The following is a 25,387-nucleotide window of genomic DNA, read 5'->3' as shown; positions in this document are numbered from 1 at the left end:
TCTATTTTCTGGAGTTTGCTTCACATTAACCTTGGGACCAAAGCACAAACACAGTTATTTTCTGTTCTATAGAATCCAAGCAGTGTGTGCAGGGTACATTACATATCACCTAAAACCAACCATCCCATTAATATGTACCACAATATTAATGGAACAATATAATATTCCTTTCCACAAATAAATATAAATTTCATATTTATTACATTGCTGTAGATATTCAAGTTAATTATATGGTCTATCTCTCACCTCCAGCCCTGGCCTACTTCCTAGTTATTTGAACTCTAGCTATATTATACTCCAACTCTGTATGCGTGCTCAGTGGTAGAGCATTTGAGAAAATGAACTGCCAGTTGTGAATTGATGCTAAATGAAGGGGTAGGCTTTAAAAAAGAGTTCTTTTCACTCGTGGGCTTTAATACTCATCTAATTATAATGATTTCAAATTCTCCCAAGGCTAAAATTAAACTTGGCTTCCTGGATGGCCAAACAAGTGACTATTCTTCTATACCACCCAGTTCCCATTTTATCTTAAGCTAACTTTGCACATAAATTGGTTAAAAACAGTCATATTCTGAATGCCGAATTGGATATCACTAACAATTATAAACTGAGAGGCCAGTTAAAGTTCAGCACCATCCAATTACAGCAATAAAAGAACATTGCTAGCTCCTGCCCTGAGGAAGTGAGAGACGAAGTTGGTGGTAGGGAATAGAAGATCGGTTCTCTCCAGGAGTTTTGGTCATGATGCTGATACCCAACTGAGTGGACTATGTGGAGCCAAAAGGAAAGTTACCAAAATCACAGTTGCAGAGGAAGAGCCAGAACAGAGTCAAACCCAGATCCAAAGTTGAGCTGCTGAGCTGTTGAAGGGTTTCCAAAAGAGACAAACACATGCATAAAACTGATGGGCAGTAGGGGAAGGAGGGTTGTTTTTCTTTTCCATGAGAAAAAAAAAGAGGCTTGAAGCAAGTATACAGAAAACTCCAAAGAGTTTGAGGAGACAGCCTGATCAGAACCCTGTGAGTTTAGGCAACCATAGATCCTGAGAAGCTAACAGGATGTAGTATACACCATTATTACATAAGTGATCCCAAAGCCAAAACGCTGAACTTAGACAAGCCAGATGCTTGTTGTTTAGACTATGGATCAAACTTCCTGCATGTAAATCTTGACGCTGCTATTTTCTAGCTATATGATGCAAGGCAATTAATTTCTTTATTCTATATAGCTTTAATTCCCACTGCTATATAATTCAGAAAATCATAAGAATTATTTTGAGGCACAAACTGATTGTTGAATGTAATACAGAGAACGTGAAGGTTAAGACAAAAATATTTGGTGCTGTATCTTTTTTTCATTCAAATGCATATTTCTTAGTCTTGTGAAATAATTTTGACAGTACAATCATAATACATAGATTGCCCATGTTATCGAACAGAATATTGGTACAACTTATAAATAGCACATTAAAGAACGTGATGAAATACCAAAGGATCAAAACAGTGGCATCAAAAGTGGCAGTTAAATGGATTCAAATAGGATCTCTAAGAATGGGCTTATGCAGAAGAAGTTTTAAGAAAGAAATTACCTTTTCATTTTAAGCCTTAGAGATTTGGTGGTCTCTTAAGTAATATCATATATTTCCTCAGTAGGAGTTAAAATATACTTGAATGTAAATACCTTGTTAGAAAAAGTCTTAGGTGGAAGACCTAGTTCAGTAGGTGAAGTGCTTGCCTTGAAGGCACAAGAACCTGAGTTTCATTCCCAGTACCTACTTTTTACCTGGGTGTAGTGACAAGATTGCGTTCTCAGGATTTTGGAGCCAGGGATAGGTAGATCTCTGGGGCTATGTGGTCAGCCAGACTCAAGTCAGTGAGAGACCCTGTCTCAAAAAATAAAAAGACAGACATTGCCTCAAAGCAACACCCAAGGTTCTCGTCTAGCGTCCACAGGCATATGTACACATGCTCATGTATGCCTGTATGCACACATTTGCTTACACATACATGAACACACACAAAAGAAACCGTCTCAAATCTCTTCTTGAAATTTGTTTGAGTATACTTTTTGTGACTTTCAAGTAGCTGATGTATAGATGATATCATTCTGGGCTAAAGGTTATAAACACCCTGCCATAGTTGTCCCCTCCTCCAGCTAGTAGATCCTGGAGGAAATATGCCAGATTTGGGTCTGCTTTGCCATACCCGGTATAATTAGGTGGGATAAAATTGCGTGTTAAAGATTACTTTTTTTCTAGACTAGTTCATAGAAAAATAAGCATAAAATAAGATACTGGTTGGACTTAGTATATAATAGGAAACTATTTCATATAAGAATAAAATATTTTATAAACACTCTTGGTAATGTATGTAAACAACCATGTAATAAATGAATTACATGCATATCAGTTAGAAGCATTTAATTAGAAATGTTCATGTACTTTATGCATGATAATAAAGCTTATTCTGAGGCTCTTGTGAAGTTCTTCTAATAGAAGAGAAACTAAAATAGTTTTAAAACCCACATGCTGTCCAATCCTCATGGAAAGAAAAGCCCCATAAGTTATACACAGAGAATATTTGTGATACTGATTGATTTCTGAAAAAAAATATATTAAGTTTAAGTTTGTTCCTAAAAAAGTTTTAAAAGATTAGGATGGTGCAATTTTGAACATAATTTTATTTTATTTAGGGTTTTTAGGTTTACTTAGCTGTGTGTATGTAGTTGTGTGTCTGTTTGTGCATATGTGGGTGAACATGCCCTTTTGTGGACACAGAGGCCAGGCAAGGGCATTGAGTATTCTCCACTAGCACTCTCTAGCTACTCTTTTGTCGTAGTGTTTTTACTGAAACCTTGGACTCCATCTTTTTTCCCTGCAAAACTTGAAGCTAGCAAGCACTAGTGATCCTCATGTCTCTGTACATGGGAGTTAGGATTCAGGCATTGTGGGGACATGCATCTTTTCACATGTATGCTGAGATACAGTCTGTCCTCAGCATTTCAGGGCATTGTTCTTAACTGCTGAGCTCTTCAGTCCCCAGGTTAGTTTTGCTACATTTTTGGGTTTTGTTTATTGTTATTTGATATGTTTTTTGCTGTTTTTAAGGAACCCCTTGTTAGACCTCAGAAAAATAATTTTAGGATTATGAGATCAATAAGAAACAGACAGTGGAACAATTAATTAACTACAATTAATTAACTTGTGAATTTAAGAAACACCATTGTCCAATTCATACAGTATGATGCAGGAATTTTTTTTATTGATTTTTATTGAGTTCTACATTTTTCTCTGCTCCCCTCCCCTTCCACTTCCTCCCAAAGTCCCCATGCTCCTAATTTACTCAGAAGATCTTGTCTCTTTCTATTTCCCATGTAGATTAGATCTATGCATGTCTCTCTTAGGGTCCTCATTGTTGTCTAGGTTCTCTGGGATTGTGATCTGTAGGCTGGTTTTCTTTGCTTTATGTTTAAAAGCCACTTATGTGTGAGTACATGTGATAATTGTCTTTCTGGGTCTGGGTTACCTCACTTAAAATGATGTTTTCTAGCTCTATTCATTTGCCTGCAAAATTCAAAACGTATGTTTTCTTTCTTTTTTGTAATTTTTAATTGATTCTTATTGAACCAGTTATGTTTTCTACCTGCCATCAGTTATCATAGTTGCTGGTTTTTAATAAAAATAGTTGTAGTAATTTAATTTCTATTTTCTAACCTATATCAAAATCTTTCTCTCCCTCTTTCCTTTCTTTTTCTTTTTCCCTTCTCCCTTCTCTTTTCTCTTCTTCCCACATTCCATTCAATCTCCTCATCCTTTCTCCCTCCTCTCTCCCCTCCTTTCCTGTCCTATCCTTGTATCTGCTCCCTCTGTTTCTTCCTTTGCTTCTGTTGGTCAGACAGAGTGTAACAGTGTTGATTTAAGAATCTAGCAGTTTGAGCTATTGTGTGTGGTTGATTTATTAGTATCAGCATTGCTTACAACCTATACTGTATGTCAATTAGAATATTTCATTATTTTAAATATTATGGTATGGCTCACAATTTTCAAAAAAAGATGGCATGTTTTGAATGCTGATTAGAATTATATAGAACAGTAAAAGACTTTAAAAAGACATTGAGCATTTAAAATATAATGGCATTCTAAGTGTATAAGTGATATGCATTTTAAAATTAAAATTGAAAATAAGCTGTTAACTTTGCTTTGGTTTCAAGTTTTCGGGTTTTTTTTGGAGACTTCCTCTTTTTAGAATTGTTTAGGTTCATAACAAAACTGAGAAGACAGAGAACTTTGCCATACATCTCCCATTCTTACCCATACAGAGCCCCCCAACTTCCCAGCTCTAACATCTTCTACCAGATGTTACAACTCATGAGCCTAATATCATCCAAAGCCCATAACTTGCATTTGGGTTCCCTCAGTGTTCTACATTTTTTGGTTCAACAGAATGTAATGTCTCCACCATTATGGTGTCATATAGAGGGACTTTTGTTATTATTTTGTTTTGTTTTACTACTATACAGATTCCCTGTGTTCTGCCTATTTGTCCTCCTCATTCCAACAGCTACCAGTTACCATCTGATGTGGGAGAGTCTTCTGTTTGAGTTGATTTCATTGGCTAATAAAGAAACTGCCTGGCCCATTTGATAGACCGCCTCTTAGGTGGGTGGAGTAGACAGAACAGGAAGAGGAAGTGAGGTAGAAGGATCAGTAAGATGCCACGCCTCTCCTAAGTTAGGAAGACTGCCGTGCCTCTCCTCGGAGAGATGCCAGACGCGATGAAGCTCCAGCCCAAGATGGACGTACACTAGAATCTACCTGGTAAGGCACCACTTTGTGGTGCTCCACAGATTATTAGATATGGGTTAGTCAAGATGTGAGTAAGAGGCTGAAACTAAGGGCCAGGCAGTGTTTAAAAGAATACAGTTTCTGTGTAATTATTTTGGGGCATAAGCTAGTCAGGAGGCCGAAAGCAGGGTGGCGGGAATGCAGCCCACAGCCCCTCCACTACAGAATGGCACCCAACGTGGATAACTGAATCCAAAGAAAGCCTGAGAAAGCTTGGGGAAGAATAGAGTAAAGCATGTTTTCTTGGTAGCAGCTATTTCTCAGGTTTGGCTTTGCTTGCTAGAGGTAAGAAAGCACTCTCATCTAAGAGAGGCTTCCTGACTCAGCTTTAGCTGCAAAATCTTGCAGCTCTTTTAAGAGGTCCTGCCACGAAACACTTAAATGGTGTTGATGAAAAGCTGAATGTTTGTTTTTCGGTTTTCAGCCGTAGCAGGAAAAAAGCTGCGCCGTTTTAAAATGCCAGCTTTCTGGGTAGTCCCACCAGGGCAAACTCTGACTCTTTCAAGCAGGCGGTCCTGACTATGGAGCTTTTGACCCCTGTTGTTTAACACTGTTGCAGCTTGCTTGCTGGCAGGGACCTTGAACCGCCACAGAGTTGTGGTGATAAACATGGCTACAGTGGGTACCTCCGCCATGAGGTTGGAAAGCTAAGGAATGGGCTGGATCTAGCTGTCAAAGCCACGGCTTTAATCCTACCTATATTGCTTGGTAAATTAAAGACTCGTGTGGTCAGAAAAAGAGAGATATACAGTAAAGAGAGATTCAAAGACAAAGAAAACCTCTAAATGGTTTGCAGTGAGTTAAAAATACATGCAGGCTAAAAGTTAAAGTTCTTACAGTTTAAAAAAAAGAGAAAGAAAGAAAGAAAAAGGAAGTAGTTTGTTGTGGTATACACCTTTAATCCCAACACTTGGGAGGCTGAGGTAGATTGACCTCTGTGACTTCAAAGTGTGGCAGGACACACCTTTAATCCGAATGCCTGGGAGGCAGAGACGGAAAGATTTCTGTGAGTTCAAGGTGTTGTAGCACACACCTTTAATCCCAGCACTGGGGAGGCAGAGACAGACGGATTTCTGAGAGTTCAAGGACAGCCTGGTCTACAGAGTTATTCCAGGACAAAGATATACAGAGAACCTGTCTCAAAAAATAAAAGTAAAAATAAACGAAATAGAGGTTAAAATAAAGCCGCACAAAGATGGAAAATACACAGAGAATCTTGATACTGTATGCTATTATGCTCTTTTTGAATTGTTTGAATGCTGAGGAAGGAGCAACAGCTCCTAAAAGATATTTGTTTACAAATGCTGCTGAACTAATCCAAGAAAGATATCTTGAAAATACCTTGACTTTAGAATTTGGATCTAAGGATATGATACTTTGGAAAAGAGATTCTTCTTTTATTTTTACAGAAAATGAGACCCATTGGATTGCTTCTATCCCAATATGGTATGATAGACCACGCCCTCCTGAAAGGTTGTTGTGAACACCCTCAAAAAATTACTTCACCCAACTGATGACTGAGATGAACCTGGCACACAGGTTACACCATGAAAGATCTGATTAACAGCGTCCCCATTCAGCAGGAAGCAGTTTGGAGAGAAATAACTACGTCCATATTCCCAAATATTGTTTATAAATCTTTTACATTTAAAGGGGGATATGATATAGATATGAGTAATTTGCATTGGTATGGATTTTAAGGTCAATTTTGTTATATGTATATGTATTTCTGATACTGATTAATGTATTGTGATGGTGTAGTTCATTTAAAAATGTAATGTATATAGGTTGTTAATGGATAGTTATCAATATTAGTAAAACTTGTAGTTATGTTAGTTAGATTTTCTAGCTATATAGAGATATATTTAAGTTACATAGGCATTCTTCATATCTTTCAAAGACTACAGAATATCACATTTTAGATGTTTTAATAACTTAAGGCTTTTCATGACAATGAGACACGTCAGCTCCTGGCAGCACCAATCTACTTAAAGAGGAAGATGGGCATCGAAGAGGATACTTATGGAGTTTGATAGCCATTTGGGCAAGAAACTGCTCTTGCCTGGACTATTGCATAAACTGAACACAGAGAACCCTCAGAGAGAGGACTGCTGAACTTGCCTATAGGTGAGATGTTCCTTCTGGGTTCCTGATTCATGAAAGAGTCTGCGAGACATTCTGCAGGACACAGCAGATAGTGACTGAACTGTCTTTGAAATTTCCTTCTTTATGGAAATGTCTGCTGGAAACTATGGGCCTGAAGGCCGAAGATGGATGCCCCAACGGTACAGAGGAATTTTGGGTGACTGTCCAGGCAGCTAGATGTCTCTGTCATTTCTAGAGTTTTGTAAGTTGCTTACTTCTTATTTACTTAGGTAATATTATATCTTTCCTGAGTCTTTGATGGAGTTGAAGAATGGATAGATAGTTAAAGTTTTCCTTTGTTATGATAAAAGATAAAATGGATATAAGTATTGTAACTAATTCTTACTTAATAACTATTTTGTTATATGTAATTTTACTATGTTAAAGTTAAAGCCTTTCTTTTATTGTTTAAACAGAAAAGGGGGAAATGATGTGGGAGAGTCTTCTGTTTGAGTTGATTTCATTGGCTAATAAAGAAACTGCCTGGCCCATTTGATAGACCGCCTCTTAGGTGGGTGGAGTAGACAGAACAGGAAGAGGAAGTGAGGTAGAAGGATCAGTAAGATGCCACGCCTCTCCTAAGTTAGGAAGACTGCCGTGCCTCTCCTCGGAGAGATGCCAGACGCGATGAAGCTCCAGCCCAAGATGGACGTACACTAGAATCTACCTGGTAAGGCACCACTTTGTGGTGCTCCACAGATTATTAGATATGGGTTAGTCAAGATGTGAGTAAGAGGCTGAAACTAAGGGCCAGGCAGTGTTTAAAAGAATACAGTTTCTGTGTAATTATTTTGGGGCATAAGCTAGTCAGGAGGCCGAAAGCAGGGTGGCGGGAATGCAGCCCACAGCCCCTCCACTACAACCATCTACAAAGACTTGTCTTTCCCAGCAAGTCACATAGTTGGAGCCACTCAACCCATAGCTTTTTTCAGACTGTTTGAGTTCCTCCCATATATTTCTGTGACTCTATAACCCATAATGCTTTAGGACTGAAGGATATTCTGTTTTTCTATGCTACCAGAGTTTATTTACTTTGTCACTTACAGAGGACTTGTAAGATGCTTCCGGGTTTAGCAGTTGTGGCTAAAGTGTCTCTAAGCATCTCTGATTTGGCTTTTGTTTGTGTGAGGGTGTACTTACACAGACATGCATTTTAATATCTATTAGATAAATTTCCAGAGGCGTGAGGATTGAATTCATAAAGTACAGAGTATGTTTTACTTACTTACCTAAGAAACTACCAGCACTGCTGTCCAGAGTAAATGTGTCACTATGAGCTCTTCCCATGCTGCCTGGGAACCTATTCATGCTCCAAACCCTCTCCACAGTCTGCTGCTGTCCCTATCTTCACTTAGGGCCACCCTTATACAGGCACAGTAATACCACATTGCCATCCTATTTGCATTTCCTCCATGGCACGTGAAACACAACATGATCTCACACACATGCATTTATCATGGACATGTTCTGTTTAATGAAGTCCCTGCTAATGTACACAGTCCATCTCTGTTGGGCCCTTCGGTCTCTTCCTGAACTTAGCGTTCTTTGTGTTATCTAGATTATCAGTTTTCACACATGCCTTTTACAGATTCTCCCTTACGCTGTGGCTCTCTATTCACTGTCCTGGTGGCATCTTCTGCAGAGCAGAAGTTCTTAATTTTAACAAAGACTTCAGGATTGTTTTCTTTTAAACATTTTGCATATTCAACATTTGCATTTTAGTATTTATCAAATGCCAGTATTTGTCTCTATGTGTTACCAAAATTATTGAAATGAACTATAGACATACCCACTTCTAGAGTGCCCCCTGTGTAGCTCTGATGATAATGAAACATTTTAGTTCTACATATAAGAAATGATCATATATGATAACTGAACGATGTTTATCTTATTACATGATTTATATTTTGAAACTTTTTGAGAAAGGTTCTCAGTGTATAGCCCTGGCTGGCCTACAACTTGTTATGTAGACCATGCTAGCCTGGAACTCACAGAGATTCATCTGCTGCTCCCTCCCAAGTGCTGAGTGAAAAGGTGTGTGCCACCAGACCAGCCACTGTCCATGTTCCTCATTCTTGTACAAACCTGTAAAATGTAAGGAAATTAGTGTAGTAACTCATTTGCCATCACTCAGATGCAGCAACCATCAGTACCTAGCTCGTCATCCTTCACTGATTCCTTCCTCTCACAGTTTTATATTTTGCTTTAAATTTCTGAAAAAAAATCTAAGTAATATATTTTTAGAGTCTCATACCGATTTTAGCAAAATAATGTAGTTTTCTTTTTTCAAGATAACAACTTTATAAAGTCAGTGCAATCGTGCCGCATATATTTTGAATGGCCTAGTTTAGGAGTTTTTGAAATTCTTTTTTTCTACCCTCTAATCTAGAAAAACACTTTAAGATCTTTTGAAGGTGTGCAAATTTCCCCTGAAGGGTAAATTATGCCAACCACAATAGAGTAGCCCTTAAAGATAGCTTTCTTGAGTGTTTGTGCACACAGACAAGGATTATTTGGATAGTGTTACAGGACTATAACTATGCTGTATGTTTCCAATTTCAGAGATAATGACTTTTTCATTGAATTTAATAAAGAATAATCTATGTAACTTACGTGGACCGTGCTTCTCTGGCCTGACATATAAGCGCCACTTGTGTTAATAAGCATTTATATCTAGGTAATGAGGAAACCTAAGTTTGTGGAATACTTTCTTCATTTACCCTTAGATTGCTTCTAACATGATGTTCAAGGTCTTTTTGTTCCTCTGCTATTTTAATCCATATTTTTATGTTCTGCCACCTCATAATTTATTAAGACACCCCAAACTTTGCTAATCTAGTGAAACAATCATGCTGTTGCCTTGACACGTCTTCGTGCGCTTTGTTTGTCTGGCAGTCTCTTAAGAAAGAAGAGACTTGTATGAAATAGATCTCTAAAAAAGGATAATTGCAGGCAAATTATTATTTTAATGACCTCAAACACAGCCATTTTTGATAGAAAAATTGACATTTAATTGTACACTTTGAATGATTATCTAAAGTTAATTTGATTAGCTTCAATTGTTGATTCTTCCTAAAATTGCAAAATTTTCCCCTCATTTTGACAGTTTTATATATGGTAGATACTCAGCCACACCCTTCTACCTCTCAGCTATCATAATTGACCAAAGATAAACATATGACTGAAGTAAGTTATTAGAAATATTCATCTATCTGAAACTGCTTAGAAATAGAGGTACTCTTTCATGGACTTTGAATTTGAGGGGCTATGAGTCTGTACTATTGGGACTGGCATAGAGAAAGCCAGACTAAAAAACAGTTTAACCTTTATAGCAGAACTGAGAGACAAAGACAGTGGCACACTTATGATACCATTCTAACCAGTAAAGATACCAGTATGATACCATTCATAACCAGTAAAATTGTACCTGTTTCTCACACAATGTAGCATCAAATTAGTTCAACTTTCTGTCATAACTACTTTCAATCTCCTTCAGTCTGCTGGAAAGAGAAGACACTAGCTCCATAATCTTGAAGATGTGACTTCCCATGATTGCAACCTAAGATTCAGTACCTTCATCTGTGATATCAACACAACATCTAGATCAGGTGTAACTGTAGGATATTACATAGTACCCTCATTTCCTCTCTGGGACTGTGATAAAGTCCGTGACATAAAGCAACTTGGGAAGAAAGGGTTTCTCTTACTTCACAGCTCCAAGTTGCCATCAGTCATAGGCAGGAACTTGAAGAGGCTGGTCACATCACATCCATACATAGGGCTGAGAGAAAATATGCACCCTTTCCCACTTCGCTGCTCACTTCCTCCACTCTTATACCATACAGAACCCAAGCCCAGGGAACAGTGTCACCCACACGTAGACTGGATCTTACCACATGAACTAACATGATCAAGGAATTCCCCCACAGCCCAAAGTGATCTAGAAAATTCTCAGTGAAACAAACTCTCGTCCCACATGATTCTACATGTGTCAAGTTGAAAATAAAAACTAGCCATCACCAGAGACTATAGCATTTTCAGGAACACTTAGATAAGTGGAAACTAGTGGCTTCATCTCTTTTATAACCACTTCAAGCCACTTTGAAGATAAATATCCATTAAATAGCAAGGCTATGAGTCTTTTCCGGGTAAGGAATTGTGGAAGACTAGGAATTAAAGGCAGAGCTTTTAGAAGGTTGAATTCTCAGCCTTAAATTTAACATTTCTTTTAAACCAACAAATTATACTCAATTTAAACTAAATAATTTGACCACTCCTAATCTACAGAAAAGTGTTGTGTTCAGTTTCCCATTGGGAAACTCGGGTTAGATGTATTTTGTCGTCTATTCCCTCCTTTTATTCCAACTATTATTAATGTGGTGATATTGTGTTCATGTGACCCCTTTCACTTCTTTCCATTGCTGCTCTCAATGGAAAAGGATAAAGTTCTAAAAATAAGAATGTGATTATTAACAATTCGCCATCTCAACATCGAGTATCAGAAGTCGACAGGATCTTTTTTCAACAAACTACCATATTCATAATGGGGAGTTCATTTATGGCAAAGTTACCAGCTTATACATTCTCAAAATATTAGAACTTTGCCTTTTATAGTCTTTAAATGTAGTAATTGTTATAATCTAAATAAAAAACTGAGACTATTAAAAATGATTTTATTGCTTCATACAATAAAATTAATTAAACTCTTAATTAAAAGTTTGCTATCAATAGAAGCCTTTGGATTCTTTCCCTACTCAGGAACAATGGAGAAGAAACCATCACAGTCCCAGCTTATCTGACTTGCAGAAATGAATCAAAACTCAAGTTCTGTCTGACATCAGCTTTCTCAAGTGTTTGCAAGAGCCCAGGTGCATTGGGTCCCCCAAATAAACATTGTTGCAACACAATTCAGCTGCATAGGTGAAGACCATGTTAGGAACCAGATTTACAAGGATTTCCTAATGAGAGCAGGTGGCTGTTGATAGACTAAATAGATTCAATAATTAGTTAAACATTTTTAGAACTTTAAGGGCATCTCACAAGGGATTTCAGTAATGTTCAAAGGACAATTCATGGGAGGAAAGTGCCTGTTCAGGAATTTCTTCATTTACATTCTCCTAATGGGGGAACATATTTTGAAAACAACACAGTATAGTAAAGACTAATTCTTTTTTTTTTTTCCTCATGGTTTATTTTTTTTTATATTTAAAAATTTCCATCTCCTTCCCTCCTCCTCCCCCCTCCCTCCCCTCCTTCTCCCCTTTCTCTCCCCTCCTTCTCCCCCTTCCCTCCCCTCCCCTCCACCCATACCTCCCCTCCCTCCCTCTCAAGGCCAAGGAGCCATCAGGGTTCCCCACTATATGCTAAGACCAAGGTCCTCCCAACTCCCCCCAGGTCCAGGAAGGTGATCGACCAAGCTGAGAAGGCTCCCACAGAGCCCGTCCATGAAGAACAATCAGAGCCCAGAGCCATTGTCCTTTGCTTCTCAGTCAGCCCCCGCTGTTGGCCACACTCAGAGAGACGGGTTTGGTCGCATGATCCATCAGTCCCATTCCAACTGGAGTTGGTGATCTCCCATTAGTTCTGTCCCACCGTCTCCATGAGTGAACGCACCCCTCTCGTTCCTGACTTTCTCCCTCATGTTCTCGCTCCTTCTGCTCCTCATCGGGACCTTGGGAGCTCAGTCCAGTGCTCCAATGTGGGGCTCAGTCACCTTCCCCATCTGTCGCCAGCTGGAGGTTCCCTCACGGTCCTGACTTTCTTTCTTATGTTCTCTCTCCTTCTGCTCCTCATCAGGACCTTGGGAGCTCAGTCCGGTGCTCCAAGGTGGGGCTCTGTCATTTTCTTCATCTATCGTCAGGTGGAGGTTCTATGGTGATATGCAAGAAATTCATCAGTATGGCTATAGGAACTGGCCTTTTCAGGCTCCCTCTCCTCAGCTGCCCAAGGAACTAACTGGGGGCGTCTCCCTGGAAACCTGGGAACCCCTCTAGGGTCAAGTCTCTTGACAACCCTCAGGTAGCTCCTTAAATTCAGATATATGCTTCCCTGCTCTCATATCCACCCTTCCTATATCCCAAGCACCCCATCCCTCCGAGATGTACTCACTCATATTCGGTTTCTAGCCATGATTAAAGGACATCGAGCCTATAAGTTTGGGATCCTTGAGAAGATAATAAGAAGGTGAACTCCCAAAAAAGATATAGTAATCCTCCTGGATATTGGAAGTAGACACGATCGCCAGGCAAAATTGGGAACTTGAGGGTTGGGCAAGACTGGGCCAAGGGAAGATGGGGAGAGATAAGACTAATTCTTTTAAAAAAATTACCTTCTGCATTTTACAAATGTCCCTAAAATAGTTAGGGATTTTGCATGAAAGACTGAAATTAGTTTATCTATTTACCTAGTTGCTTCTTGAGTAAAACTTAAAAAATGTACATAAGGAACTAACATGTGGCTACTTGATATGTAGCTTTCATATCAAAATTAAGTGATAATGTGTTTTATCTTCAACACCACATCTGGTTGTATACTTTAAATACATTATGTGTTCTAAATAAGGCAAACATATCTTTTGGTCTGAAATCCCATGGTAGGAAAATGAGACCTGCCCTAATTACCATAAATTTTATGACATGCACTAAAAGATATTTAAAACCTATTTTACACATTTACACACGTTTATATTACAACATCAAATGTTCTCCATTCAAACAATATTCAATACAAAAACAAAAGCTAGGCCACTTTAGCAAGAATAATATAGTACAAAAACACTGGGAAAGTTTATAAATTGTTACTATCACTTAGCCAAGTTAATTCTTAATATTTTATAGAAATATTATATTGATCAGCAACAGGATGAAAAATAAACTAAATTGCATTTCATATCTCCTTCCACAGTGTTTTTGTAATTCTGAGTAATGACCTAGGTTGAGCCATTAATGCAAATCCTCAAAACTTAAGTAGTATCTTGATACTTTTCATTTTGAGGCATCTTTTAAAGAAACAACAGATGCCTCTCCACATGCATTCAAAAAATCAATATAATTAATCAATAACACTCTCCACAGGTAATAAATGCTGAGAAGCATTTCTGCCTATCTGTATTGATCGAGAGAATTGCTTTAAATTGGTTCTGATGTGTATAAAAATCATTTCTTTATTGATCAAAGCCTGCCTTCCCCTCTCTGATATGTTATTTCATATTGGGCACACAATTGTTTTAGTTTCCATTCTTGTACTTGTGATAAATAGATTTCCTGTGATCTGTATATGAGATTAATTTGAATGAAATAGAATATGAGTATTTTTGTGTCTTTGGAAACAAGTTGCTCAGTGTTCATCCAAAGCATGAATAATCATTAGAAAATATTGTAGTTATACTAATGAGAAATGGAATGATGGATTTCATTAACGTTTTCATTATTCATGGTAAGTTTAAAAGTTTTGAATCGGCTTCTATAACATTAAATTATCTGTTAAAATTCTTATAACAAAACTCTGTTCCTGTAACTACAGCATCTAATCTAGAATAAATCCTCTAGTGATGAAATAATAAAAATGCATAGTTTTTCAGCGTTTGATTTGTGATATTACTATCACTCCATATTCCTATACCATGTCCAGACTATTAAGTGGCTGTGTAACTTCTTTGCTAATAATGTGTGTAAATGTGTAGATGCCGAGTAGTAAGAAACAAATCTTCAAAATTAACTATCTGACCTACGATATATAATGTTTCAATAGATATAGAATTTAATAAGCCTCAGTTTAAAAGGGTCCATGTTATAGTCAACTGAACAGTACCTTAAAACTTGTAGCTCACAGGAGAAAACTTTATTAATCAATTAAAGACTCCTTCAAAGTAGCATAGCCCCTAATGAGCACATTACCTACTATTGCGAGTTATTATTCCAACACCAACAAAAAAAAAAAATCAAAGATCTCTGTCAACGTGATTTAGGGAATTTCATAACTAACACCAACTCTTTTCTTTCTCTTGGTGTTCCATTACCAAATGACACAGGTACACTGCCATGGGAAATATTAGTAATCAAACACATTCTTAAAACATGGCTTGCTTAAAATGTTTTCTTCATGTCAGCAGCTTTTGCTTTGAATCCATGGAATATGAATTGACATCTGAGGTCCAGTTTGCTTTGTCAGTCTAGCAAATAAGGTTACTTTAGTACTGAAGAGATATCTCATGTAAAAACAAACCAAGCTGAAATCACTCAATAAAACAAAATATCTTCTCTTCTTGGGAACAATTGGCATGAACAAAAGGATAACATACCTACATTGCATTATGAGGGCTATATATACTTGTGAGAAAATGGAATAAACAGCTTGTCTGCAGAAAAAAATGTTATTAACCACACTTCCCCTTCTCCCTTACCTTTTATCCCCATCCCCATGCTCCCAAATTTTGTCAGGCAATCATGTCTGCTTCCAATTTCCAGGTAGATCTATATATGTTTTCGTTTGGGTTTACCTTATTAGTTAGCTTCTCTAGGATTATGAACTATAGACTCAATGTCCTTTGTTTATGACTAGAATCCACTTATGAGTGAGTACATACCATATTTATTTTGGGGGGTCTGGGTTACCTTACTCAGGATAGTGTTTTCTAATTCCATCCATTTGCATGCAAAATTCAAGATGGCATTGTTTTTTTTACCACTTTGTAGTACTCTAATGTGTAGATATGCCACAATTTCTTTATCCATTCTTCTGTTGAGAGGCATCCAGTTTGTTTCCAAGTTCTGACTGTTACAAATAATGCTGCTATGAATATAGTTGAACAAATGCTTTTGTAGTATGATTGAGCATCTTTTGGGTATATGTCCAAGAGTGGTATTGCTGGATCCTGAAGTAGTTGACTCCCAATTTTCTGAGAAATCACCACACTGATTTCCAAAGTGGCTGCACAAGTTTGCATTCCCACCAGCCATGGATGAGAGTTCCCCTTACTTGTGGATTCATTCTTATTTGTTTTGCTTAGAGCATAGACAAAATGGTAATTCTTGTACAGCATGTGAATATTGCATAGTTATACTCTGTTAGACCCCACCTCTGGGATGCTGACTCCTCAGGAGGGTCGCCCCAAAGAACCACTCACCAGTCCAGTTGATGCAAAAGCAAGAGGAATTTTATTCTCATTTGCACAAACGGGCCCCTCAGCCAGGCAAGGGAGAGAAACCCCGCCTAGCTATTACAGGCTACTTTTAAAGGCAAAAAAAAAAAAAAAAAAAAAAAATACACATTCAGGGAGGAGGGATACAGTGGGTTGTTTGTCAAACACAGGGATTGGCTCATTTTAAGGGCATTTACTATGACTGGTTATGTCAAAGGCAGGTGTGGGCGGTTGCTGGGTCAGGCTAAGGACCCGGAAGCATCTGCAGGCTGTTGGAAAACACCAATTGTTCTAGTCAACAAGCAGGGTGGGGTCACGACTAGTTCACAAAAACATACTTTCTCTAGTTCACAAAAATATGTTTTCTTCAACTCAACGTTATGGAAATAACTTTTCTGATCACCAAAGGACTGCTGATTTCTGGAAATGTTGGATGCTCTTCAAACTTTCAAAGAACAAAAGCAACTCTCCTAAGTTCCATGCTTCTTCCCAGCAAGCTAGTTCTACTACCTGGTCCTCGGAATTCATAAATGTTGTAAAAGCGTTTAAAAACATTTCTTATAGCTAACTTGAAATTTAAAGTGTTTCCTAGGAAAACACATAGGTCCTGCTCAAACCTGGAGTTTAATACACAAGGATGTTTACTCCACGCCATGACAAAACTTAGTAAGGGAAGTTTAATCATAGTGGGGAGACAACATTGAGCCAATCAATAAAAATTCATCCAGAGGTATTAAAGCATGACTCAGAGGGTAAGAGCAGAAACCTTGGAGTCCTCAGGATCCCAAATCTGGATTTCATCAGTCATATACTGTGTGGTCTTGGGGAAGTTGCTTTAATCTCTCTAAATTTTATTTTCTGCCTCCATAAAGCAAGATAAGTTTCAGCATTGTCAAACAGAAAGATATTTCCAAATATTATTGTGATCAAATATTTCAAAAGGTGAAATTTGAATTGTTTTAATAAATTGCATATATTTCCAAATATAAATCAAAGTTTATTTTATTAAATATCATATATTTAAAGCAAAATTATTTTAGTGTGATTACCATGAAGCTATTCGTGGAGTACATGACATTGTTTGTTCATGGGAAATCTTAAAAATCAGGTGAGGATTTTGCAAACATAATGCACTCCAGTTCTGCTAGCTGAATTTCAAACACACAAAGGCCATCATAGCTGTTATAATTCATAGCACAGGTATATTCTACCCCGTAGAGTTGCTGTCATGGTAAAATAAGATAATACACTTGGAGGACTTAGGACAGTGCTTGGAAAACAGGAAGCCCTAAAACCGGTAGTTGTGACAACTTTAATTATTACCCACTGAGAGTATTGATCACAACACTCTCATTCTTAAGTTGGTCAAATATACAGGTATTTGTTTGTCCCTGAGTAAATACAAAGCTAGCAATGGAGAACACACACATGACTGACCATACCTTTTGGGATCTTGTTAATGTGTAAAAGTAGGAAGAAAATGATGCACATATTGCCAGGAGGAGGAACTTCTAAGGATGTGTGTACCTATAGTTGAAGAAAATCATTTGAGCTGGGATTCAGTGAATGGCTCAGCTTCTGCCAGGATGATATAACCAGGGACCAGGCAGACGGCTAAGGAGAATATTCCACAAGAGACATTAATGAAGAAAGAGTTCAAAGGTGGTAGGACTATACCAATGTGCACTGTGGGTTTAAATTAACTGTGGAGATGTTAAAAAGTATACCAAGATGCTTGACATTCTCTATTGTCAAAAGAGAATAGTGAAAAGAGCACCAACTTGGGAGTCAAAGCTTAGCAGATATATATGATAGTAATTTCAGTTAAGAATATGGATATTTTGTGGTGATATTTTGTTTAAGCACTAACAAATAAAGCTTGCCTGAGGATCAGAAGATGGAGCTAGCCACTAGTTAACCACAGAGGACAGACAGTGGCTATATTTACACCCAATATGCCAAAGAACAAATAATTCAATAAAAAAATGGACTGCAGACCTAACCAGAGAACTCTCACCAGACAAATCTCAAATGGCTGAAAGACACTTAAGGAAATGTTCAACCTCCTTAGCCATCAGAGAGGCTAACACTCCTCTGTGTTCAGTGGGAATACAAACTGGTACAGACACTTTGGAAATCAGTATGGCCATTTCTCAGAAAATTAAGAAAAAATCTACCTCAAGACCCAGCAATACCACTTCTGGGTATATACCCAAATAATGCTCAATTGTGCCACAAAGACATGTGCTCAGCTATATTCATATCAGCATTATTGTTAATAGCCAGAATGTGGAAATAATCTAGATGCCAATCAACTGAAGAATGGATGGAGGAAATGTGGTACATTTACACAATGGTATACTACTAAGCCAAAAAATAATGACATCTCTAAATTTGCAGGCAAATAGATGTATGGATCTAGAAAAAAAAAGCATATTGACTGAAGTAACCCAGACCCAGAAAGACAAATATACTATGTACTCACTCATAAGTGGTGTTTAGATATAAAGCAAAAACAAAAGAAAAAGAAAAGCAGCCTACAGTTCACAGCCCCAAAGAACCTAGACAACCAAGAGGACCCTGGGAGAGACATATGTGGATCTACATAGGAAGGAGAAAAAGACAAGATCTCCTGAGTAAATTGGGAGCATGAGGGTCATGGAGGAGGGGGCAGGGTAGAGGAGAGAGAGGAAGGGGAGCAGAAAAATGTATAGCTCAATAAAACAATAAAAAAGAAAATTATATTCAAATGTATTTTTGGAATAATATAGCAACAAGATGAGAGAGAGAGAGAGAGAGAGAGAGAGAGAGAGAGAGAGAGAGAAAGCAAAAAATACCACCCTACAATTCACAATCTCAAAGAACCTAGACAACAAAGAAGACTTTAAGAGAGACATACATGGATCTAATCTACATGGGAAACAGAAAAATACAAGATCTCCTGAGTAAATTGGCAGCATTTGGATCACGTGAGAGGGTAGAAGGGGAAGTGTGATGGAGGGGAATGGAGAAAAATATAAATATAAATTTATAGCTCAATAAAACAATAAAAATACTAAAATAAATAAGTAAATAAAAACCCAGATTACTAGAAAAAATATCAAGGTAGAGGGCTGAAGAGATGGCTCAGAGGTTGAGCACTGGTTGAGTGCAATTACCAGAAGCCATATGGTAGCTCACAACCATCTATAATTAGATCTGGTGCCCTCTTCTGGCAATGCAGGAATACATGCAGGTAGAACACTGTATATAATAAAGAAATATTTTTTTAAAAAATCAGGGTAATCTACAGCATGGAGAGCTATTAACTTTGGGGAAGATTTGTCAGGGTGAGAAAGGGATGTAAAAATTGAAAAGCTTAAGATAACTTGAAGCACGATTAATGAAAATTCAAAGACAGAAACTAGGATTTAACCTGAAGATCCTAAAAGGAAAGCAGCTAGCCACTGGCTCTTACCTCGACCTTAATCCAAAATGACAATCCTGCCTCCAGGAACCTCAGAATGAGACTGCACCTGAGAGCTGTTTCCTCCTATTTTATAATCCTCTCTAGTTCTTGGATTAAAGGTATACACCGCCCAGTTTCTGTGGCAACTATTGTGGCTACTGGGATTAAAGGTGTGTGTTGCCACTGCCTGGTCTGTAAGGCTGATTAGTGTGGCTGTTTTACTCTCCTGATCTCCAGGCAAGCCTTATTTATTAAAATACAGTTGAAACGCCACTACAATAGCTCCTTACTTCCTTAGAGGTATGCTCTTGGAGCTAAACTGTTTTTTTTCACATGCATAGATATCAAAAGTTCATTAAAAGTTCTTTAGTTTGAAGAAGTGCCAGCATTTTTACAGCAGACTTGAATTTGAATAAAAGCATTCAACAACCTGAAAAATTTCACAGAATATTTGTATATAGTTTTTAAAAAGTGCCAATAATTTATCTGCATCTTTTGTTGACAAGGGATGAAGAGTTAAGTATTTGGTAGTTTGTACTAAATGGAGATGTCATTCTGTAGGTTAGATCCTCCTGTTCAAAGAGAAACAGTGATGGAAATAATGCCCAGGTTACTGTCTTCATGCGTTCGGTTTCTCGGGACAAATCCAGCTGAGGCTGCTTTATTTAAAGGGAATTAGTGGAACTTTTCTCCAAAAACATGCTTATTGAAACAATATAAACAGGTTTTCTTGCTTAAATAAAAAATTTGTTACAACAATATAAAGTTTTGTTGTATAAATAAAGTTGTACATTTTCTTGAAATAAAATTTAAAAAATAAACAAATGTACAAAGATTAATTATCTCATTTAGTAGCAGAGATTGGAAGAAACTTAGTTCAAAACCAAAAGGAATTTGCACATTCATCATTAAAGCAAAATGGAATTTTCCTCATTGATAAGTAAATGTTAATTATGGTTTTGGAGGCATACAAATGAAAGGTACTCATAATCTCTCACTGTTGATATATACTGAGTTATTTATATAAATACAGCTATTAAAAATTAACATACCCCAAAATAGTGTTTTCTTACTTGATGAAAACTTTGAGTAGCCTAATTTCTGAAGGTAACACATAAAAGAAATAAGTCATATATTATTCAAAGGATGTTTAAATATAGAACTGTTTGTTTTAAAATTAGTGTGTGTGTGTGTGTGTGTGTGTGTGTGTAGGTTGTGAAAGCAGAAAGAGAACATGGAGAAGAGAGAAGTTAAGGGAGTGAAAAGAGATGATAGTGGAACCCATGGGAGATGAAGACAAGAAGAGGCCTTAAGCAGAGGAAAAGGACCAGGACCAGACAGGCCAGGAAAGTGGGGGCAGTGGGACAAGGAATTGGGAATCAGTAATAAGAATGAGGTAAAATGACATATCTACGAAAATGTCATGGTTAAAACCATTACTTTGCATGCTAATTCAAAGACCGAGTGAAAAACACCTAACTCTGTGAATGTACCTTGTATAATTTTATTTTTAACCAACACTGATTGTATATAAAATATAACTAAAAACTATACATTTTCAGATATATTATATATTTGGTATTGGATAGCTCTTTCTCTAAAGTAGACAATTTCTCCTGCTCTCAGCATTTTGTAGTAGCGTATGGTTCTTTGGTTGGGTCTGAGGCCTTGCATACCTTAGAGAAGTAAATCAGCTTTAACATGAATAATGTTACTCCAAGTTTCATGTAAATTCCTGTGGCACTATTTCAGATTATATATCATACCATTGTCCATGTCATAATGTAAATATATTTTAAATCTGTTGCCTTATATGAGGGTTTTGTATATGTTCCATGGCACACATATGGAGACCAGAAAACAATTTCCTGTAGTGTGTTCTAGTGTTATAATTTTATGTATAGGACATAGTCATTGTGTAGATATACCTAAAGGTATATATATCTCGGAAATTTTAAAGTACTTACCTACTTTTCATATGTTGTAAGAGCAGAAAGAGAGCATAAAATTTGTTTGCATGTAAACCTGCTCAATCATTATGCAAAAATATTAGAATTTTTATCATACAGACTTTCAGAAATTACTCAAGTCCCTCTCAATATTACTAACTTTGACTTTTACAAGTTTGACCACAAAATGGTGGTTTCAGGCTAAATCTTCCTCCTTACAGTCTTTGGTTCCTTTTTTGTCAAATAAAAGAAGAAGGCTTTAATTTTAACCACAAAATTTATACAACTAAAACAGTTATTAAATAAGAATTACAGTTACAATATCCAGTCCATTTATATTTGGTAAATTTAGAGAAAGTATTCAATTATCTATCCTATCTCAGTAAGTCTAGAATTCTGTACTTAATTCACTTTCTATCCTAACTAAGGAAAGTTTAAGTCTAATTATTTACTCTTTAACTCCAACAAAGACCCCAGAACAGTGAAAATGTTATGTAACAACAGGGACATCTGGCTGCCTGGACAATCACCCTAGGTTCTTGTGTAATATTTGGGTACCCAGCTTTGGCCTACAGGTATGGTATATCTGACAGACATTTCTGAGAAGCAGGAAACTTTGATGGGCTGTCTTACCTTGTCTTAGCAAAGTTTGGCATTAGTTTTCTTTTGCATCCTGCTGGTCCAGTTTGGACAGTATCCTGTCAGTAATTGAGGTAAGGAAAGTCTCTTTGCCCAAATGGCTAACTTTGCTGTAAAGAAAGAAAAGTCCATATGGAATTTCTTTCATATCCATCATCTTCTTTGGAAGTAAATGGGTATTGTCAGGAGCAGACATGTCTCACTGTTACAAAAAAAGCTTAGATTATTAAACATATTAAATGCCATACTCTTTGAAGTGTTTGAAGACAATTTATCTATCTAAATATATCTGTTTATGACTTTGAAAACATACCTAACATAACCATATTATTGACTATTGTAGATAACTACTAACCTGTATTTCTTAATTGTACATTACATTTTCAAATGAACTGCTTAAAAACAATACCCTAAACAAAAGTAGAAATACAAATACAGTATAACAGGGCTTTGATTTTTTATGGCTCCAAATGTTTTTAAAATCCAGCATTCCTTTAATGGCTATTGTATAAAAAGTTCAAGAAAAACTCTTTTGTCTGAGTTTCAAGAAAGTCACATACAGAAGCTGCTCTAGAGTGAGGCTGGAAGGGAAGCCTGTGTGTAATGCCTCTGTCAGCAAAGATTTTAGGAGAAGAGGGTTTATAATAAATATTCACATCTGCTGCATTGGACACTCTAATCCATCCTAAGGGTGTTTGCTGTGTCAGGTTTTGTTCTAGATGAAGAAACCCAGTAGTTATAGAGGTTTGCAGATAGGCTGTATTTATCATTCTTAACTTTCCTCTTAAAACCCCTCTCTGTTTTAAAACCCCAAGGCAGCTATGACAATTTGAGGATGATATGTGATCATATATTTCACCATGCTTCTTATGGTGATAGCTCTGTTGAATTCTTACTCCAAAATGGACAAACTCCCTTTCTTCCAGGATCACCTACCAAAATCTGTCTAGAAGCATAACTGATAGAGTGTCATCTGGATGTGAAAATATGATTCTTACAAGTCTGGGCGGCAGTTTTGAAGTGTTTGTGTTTGAATGTTAGCTTCTTCCATACATGAGGAATAACTTCCTTAGTCTTCCCAAGCTTCCGTCTTCATCCACTTGATGGAATTTCTGCTATGTCTTCTTTCATTCAGTCCTTGTATCAATTGTACAGAATGACTCACATCATGTATTCAGTGTAGTATCAGCATTTTGAACAAGTTTAATAAATGTTAAACCCTGTTATTGGGATGATAGTATGTCTCCTAAGTATGAATAGATACCCAATGGTTAATACTTATGTCCTAAGCTTGGGTGAGCATATTCTATTTGCTTTACTTGCCTCCAAATGCCCAGATAGTTTTTCTACTGGGATTTTTCAATAGATTATTTAATTAAAATTAGGCTATTTTTGTTACTCACTAAAAGTGTCATAAAAATTATGAAGATTTCCCACACTAGATTTGGATTAATTTATATGTTTTAATTTGCAGGAACTTTGAAATTTAAGTTAAGTTAAGCATCATGTTATTTTGAAGTAGAAAAATTATTTCATTTCAACTCCAAAAAATGTACTGAACTTATATATATCCCTACTATTATTGTTCTATACAGTGCTTTAGCAGAATTATAATAAACATATTTAAAACAGGTAGATACATTTTGAATTTTCTAGAATAAATACTTAAAGGTTTATCTATGCAAGGCATGTGTTCTATTTTTCATTTTGAATGCTTTTCCTTTAAATATTTTAATATATTCATTTGAAAAATAAAGTTACTCCCTTTAGTTACTCTCAATCTCATCTCAAAATAATCCGTCAATCATAAATATAAGAAGAATGATGGGGCTTGTAATGACCTCTGAATGTTAGCAAATAGAGCTACAGGCTTTTATTCTAAATGTATCTTAATTATGGCTCAAATTCTTTTCATAGACAAGACTTAGTTTATCTTTAATGAGGGCCTAACATAAAAATGAGTCTGATGAATCACAGTCAAAACAGGATAAAATGTGTATCGTTTGCATACTCTGACTGCTTGAGCTAAATCTCCCTCTGTTTCCATGTTTTCTCAGGTCGAGTTTTAGCTCAGGCGAGTGCCAACGGAGTAATCCATTTGCTGGATCTTAAATCTGGACAAATTCACAAACTGGTGGGCCATGAGAGTGAGGTCCACAGTGTGGTGTTTTCCCATGATGGAGAGAATCTGTATTCTGGAGGTTCTGATGGCACCGTTCGATTGTGGTACTGATCAGCAACAGCACACCCTGCTGCAGAGGGCATTCCCTCTAAGGTTTAAAAATGTTTCACATAGTCCGCTCCCAAGCCAGTAAGTACCTGGTTAAAACAACCAATAAATAACAGATTTGTTTTAAAACAAGCTTTGGGGGAATGTTATACGATCCAAACTGTTACAAATAAAAATTATAACATTTTATTCATTTGTCTGTCTGTTTTTTCCCCATTCTCTCTTTTTCTCATTTGGTTATGAATTTGGAGACAGGGGAGACAGGGTATCTTTGCTAGGGGGTTGGAAGAAACAGCTTTACAATGACGCCTAATGACAGATTAGATGAATTACAAGACATTGATTTTTAACGTTAGAGAACAAACTGCAGGAAAACGCGGCTACTTTTTTTTTAATCAAACCCGAGCTGCAGAAGATCCAAAATTGAATTATTTATAGCACAAGGAAAGTCTTTCTATAACCAGAGGGTCAAATAGAGTCGGCAAGCATACATTTTCACAGATTTTTTGACAATGAGTGTGCTTTATCTATTAGTAATAACCAAAGACTGCAGATGGCTCAAATCTAAATGCAAGTCCCCGGAACTTTCATCTCTGCATCCCATCCAAGAATGCATTAGGCAAAATTATATCTTTCTAATTTTTTATTGTGATTTGAATGCAAATAAGTGTCTCGCACGGAGAATCCCCTCCACCCCCAGGCTCGCATCCTCTGTGTCAAGTGACTGCTTAGACAACACTCCAGCCTGGTCCGCGGAAGCAGCTGGGGGTTTCGACCAAGCTGGGCTCGGAAGCCAGTTGTTGGCGCTGTCCGTGGTGCTGAGGAATTCCCGGCTATCGGCAGGATGAGCTCCGAATCAGCAGTCTGCAAACTGCTCCCAGCGATGCCAAACCCCAGCTAAAGTTGCGCCTTTGCTTCACGTCCACAGTTAGAATCTTCTGGTGTGTGAGGAGGGATCCAGTCAGCATACTGTGGACGATGCTGATAGCTCTGC

General features: G+C 37.2%; 1 protein-coding gene across 1 annotated transcript in view; it reads left to right on the top strand.

Annotated features, from left to right (window-relative positions):
- Window positions 1–24,396, top strand: part of Spag16 (sperm associated antigen 16) — a 961,928-nt gene extending 937,532 nt beyond the window's left edge. Inside the window, exon 17 of the mRNA XM_038341053.2 lies at window positions 24,221–24,396. Within this exon, the coding sequence (XP_038196981.2) occupies window positions 24,221–24,396 (176 nt within the window). The remainder of the gene's footprint in view (window positions 1–24,220) is intronic.
- Window positions 24,397–25,387: the final 991 nt, after the last annotated feature.

The sequence above is a fragment of the Arvicola amphibius genome, chromosome 8, assembly GCF_903992535.2.
Source record: "Arvicola amphibius chromosome 8, mArvAmp1.2, whole genome shotgun sequence".
Taxonomy (NCBI): Eukaryota; Metazoa; Chordata; class Mammalia; order Rodentia; family Cricetidae; genus Arvicola; species Arvicola amphibius.
The sequence above is the reverse complement of the archived record's forward strand: the minus strand, read 5'-3'. Positions and strand labels throughout refer to the sequence as shown.